Source organism: Gymnoscopelus microlampas (genome assembly GCF_963454915.1).
Source record: "Gymnoscopelus microlampas genome assembly, chromosome: 23".
Taxonomy (NCBI): Eukaryota; Metazoa; Chordata; class Actinopteri; order Myctophiformes; family Myctophidae; genus Gymnoscopelus; species Gymnoscopelus microlampas.
Genome location: NC_139960.1, coordinates 21719340 through 21721901, shown reverse-complemented (window position 1 = coordinate 21721901; position 2562 = coordinate 21719340). Strand labels below are relative to the sequence as shown.

General features: G+C 42.8%; 1 protein-coding gene across 1 annotated transcript in view; it reads right to left on the bottom strand.

Moving 5' to 3' along the window:
- Positions 1 to 1647: 1647 nt before the first annotated feature.
- tnnt2c (troponin T2c, cardiac) overlaps positions 1648 to 2562 on the bottom strand; it is a gene marked incomplete at its 5' end in the record, with an annotated part of 1950 nt that continues 1035 nt past the window's right edge. Inside the window, one exon of the mRNA XM_084049526.1 lies at positions 1648 to 2560. Within this exon, the coding sequence (XP_083905652.1) occupies positions 1787 to 2560 (774 nt within the window). The 3' untranslated portion in view covers positions 1648 to 1786. The remainder of the gene's footprint in view (positions 2561 to 2562) is intronic.

Here is a 2562-nt window from a genome sequence, read left to right as displayed (position 1 = left end):
TTGGGTCTGAGAGGCTAAATCTCATATAATGGTGGTCCGTGGCTCAAATACCGAATAAATAATGGACCTTGATATGAAAAAGGTTGAAAACCACTGAGCTAGATTGAATGCTAAACTGGTGGTCGAGTGCCACCTAGTGACAGATCAAAGTAATGCATACATAGTCAATAGCTGACATTCTTATTTCAGTACACCTATAGGAAGGATATGGTTTTCATTTTGCACTTCGGCACATGATGGATTCATTACTACCATTATGTAACATCCCTCTAAAATAATATTACATTTGACATTTAAATAAATCATTGTGGGAATACTGTTGGCCCATATTCAAGCCCCTTGGCTCTTGCTGATTGGAACTGGCTGGCCTTCAAATACCAGACATCAAACGACCGGTATGAAACAACCTCTGTCACCCAGGAGGGAGTCATGATGATGGTGGGCTCTGTCTTTCAGTCTACAGTTAACTCTTTACTCTCCAAATATTGCAGGTTAACAACCCTTGCCCTTAGCCTGGAGAGACTATATTAACCCTAACCCACCAGTCAAAACTTCAGTATTACACAATCAGTGGTGGAAAAAGTACTCATATTATTTACTTAAGTAAAAGTACCAATATTGCAATATAAAAGTACTCTGTTACAAGTAAAAGTCCAGAATTCAAAATTTACTTGAGTAAAAGTACGACGCGTTGTGAGCTTGTAGATCTGCTATTTTCAAACATTTTAGTACTTTTGGTACTTTAAGTACGGTACGTACTTAAAGTACGTCTATGAATTGAATACCAAGGCCCTCATTGGAAACAAGTCCGCAAGGACTTTTATGAACGGACCTGTTAGACAAAGTATTTTAAATGTAAATGTGTTGTTTTACATTTTTTGCCTAATAAAATATTCAATCAATCAAAACAATAAGTACACTTTGATACCAATACTTTTGTACTTTTACTCAAGTAAATTTAGAATTCTGGACTTTTACTTGTAACAGAGTACTTCTACATTGCAGTTTTGATACTTTTACTTAAGTAAAACATTTGAGTACCTTTTCCATCACTGGGCTTAGGAATGTGACAGAAACAAAGAATCTCCATGAATTAAACTAAAGGCTTCATGGCGTGTGTAATTGATAAATTAAGTCATTGTTTGGGCGAACTACTCCTTTAATAAAGGTTTTCATTTGATAGGCCGGTGCTGGCAGGGACTGAACAGCCATAATAAATTGGTAGAATAATGAGTTCCAAACATTCAGCAAGTTTAATAAAGGTTTTCATTTTATAGACCGGTGTACAGTAAGCAGGGACTGAACAATAATAATAAATGAACTGGTACAATAATGACATTAACAATTCCAAACATTTAGTTTTAATAAAGATGTTCAATCACATACCATGGGAAGAGTTAAAGAACGACTTCACCCATTTTCAACGTATCTTCATATAATTGGTCCTCACTAATGCTCATGATAAAATGGTACCATTTTATCATGAACATTAGTGAGGACCAATTATATGAAGATAGGTTGAAATGGGTGAAGTCGTCCTTTAAGCTTACTGGTGATTGCTGGCACAAAATAAGTTGAAAGCAATACATTTTGAACCAAGCTGATCTTAAGTGTGCCCCACCCCCCCAAAAAAAAAAGAAGAAAAAAAGGAAAAACTACATTTCATCTACAGACAATCCAGGGAAAATATCATACAAGTAGCCTAGGTATAAGTAGCCAAATAGTCCAAAAACAGAGATTGTCCGCGTATTGTTGGGACAGCTGTCATCATGGCCATCATTTACACTCACTTCCAGGTGCCAGACTTCCCCTTGGCCCCACGGGACGTCTTGGCGGCTTTAGAGCCTTTAGAGTGGTCAGCGACGCGGTTGCGGAGCACGTGAATGTCATACTTCTGCCTCTTCAGCTTCTCGGCCAGCTCAAACTTCTCGGCATGGAGCTGGTGGAGCCACTGCCAGAGGTCACGCGCCTTCTCCGCCAACTTCTCCTGGCTGAGATGGTCTATGTTGAGGGGCTTACGGCGTTCCAACAGCGCCTTTTTCTTCTCCTCGCGAGCCGTTAGCTTCTTGCCCTTCTTGCCCTGGTCCACCTTTTGCAGGTAACCCCCAAAGGACTTATTGGTGAAGATTGCCTTTTTCTTGGCTTCCTCCTCTGCGCGGATCTTGGCCGCCTCCTCCTCCCGTCTCGACCGCTCGTCTGCCAGGCGTGCTTGGCGCTCCTTGTCTTGCTCTGCGCGGATTCTCTGCTGCTCCGAGCGGTCGGCGCGCCGGCGCTCTATGCGACTGCGTAGCGTGACCAGCTCTTCCTCCTCCTTCTGCCGGTTGGTGAAATGGAGCTCGATGAGGGACTGCAGGTCGGTGAAGTCCTTTTCCAGCCTCTTTTGGTGGAGGCCATCGAAGTCTACCTTCTCGCCGTCTGGCAGCTTGGGAGGAGCGATGTTAGGCAAAAAGGTTGTCTTGGGCCGCGGCCTGGACTCTTCCTCGCCATGTTCCGTCTCTTCCTGACCCTCAGTGGGATTCTCTTCTTCAACTACATCCTCATGTTCTTCCTCCTCCTCCTCCT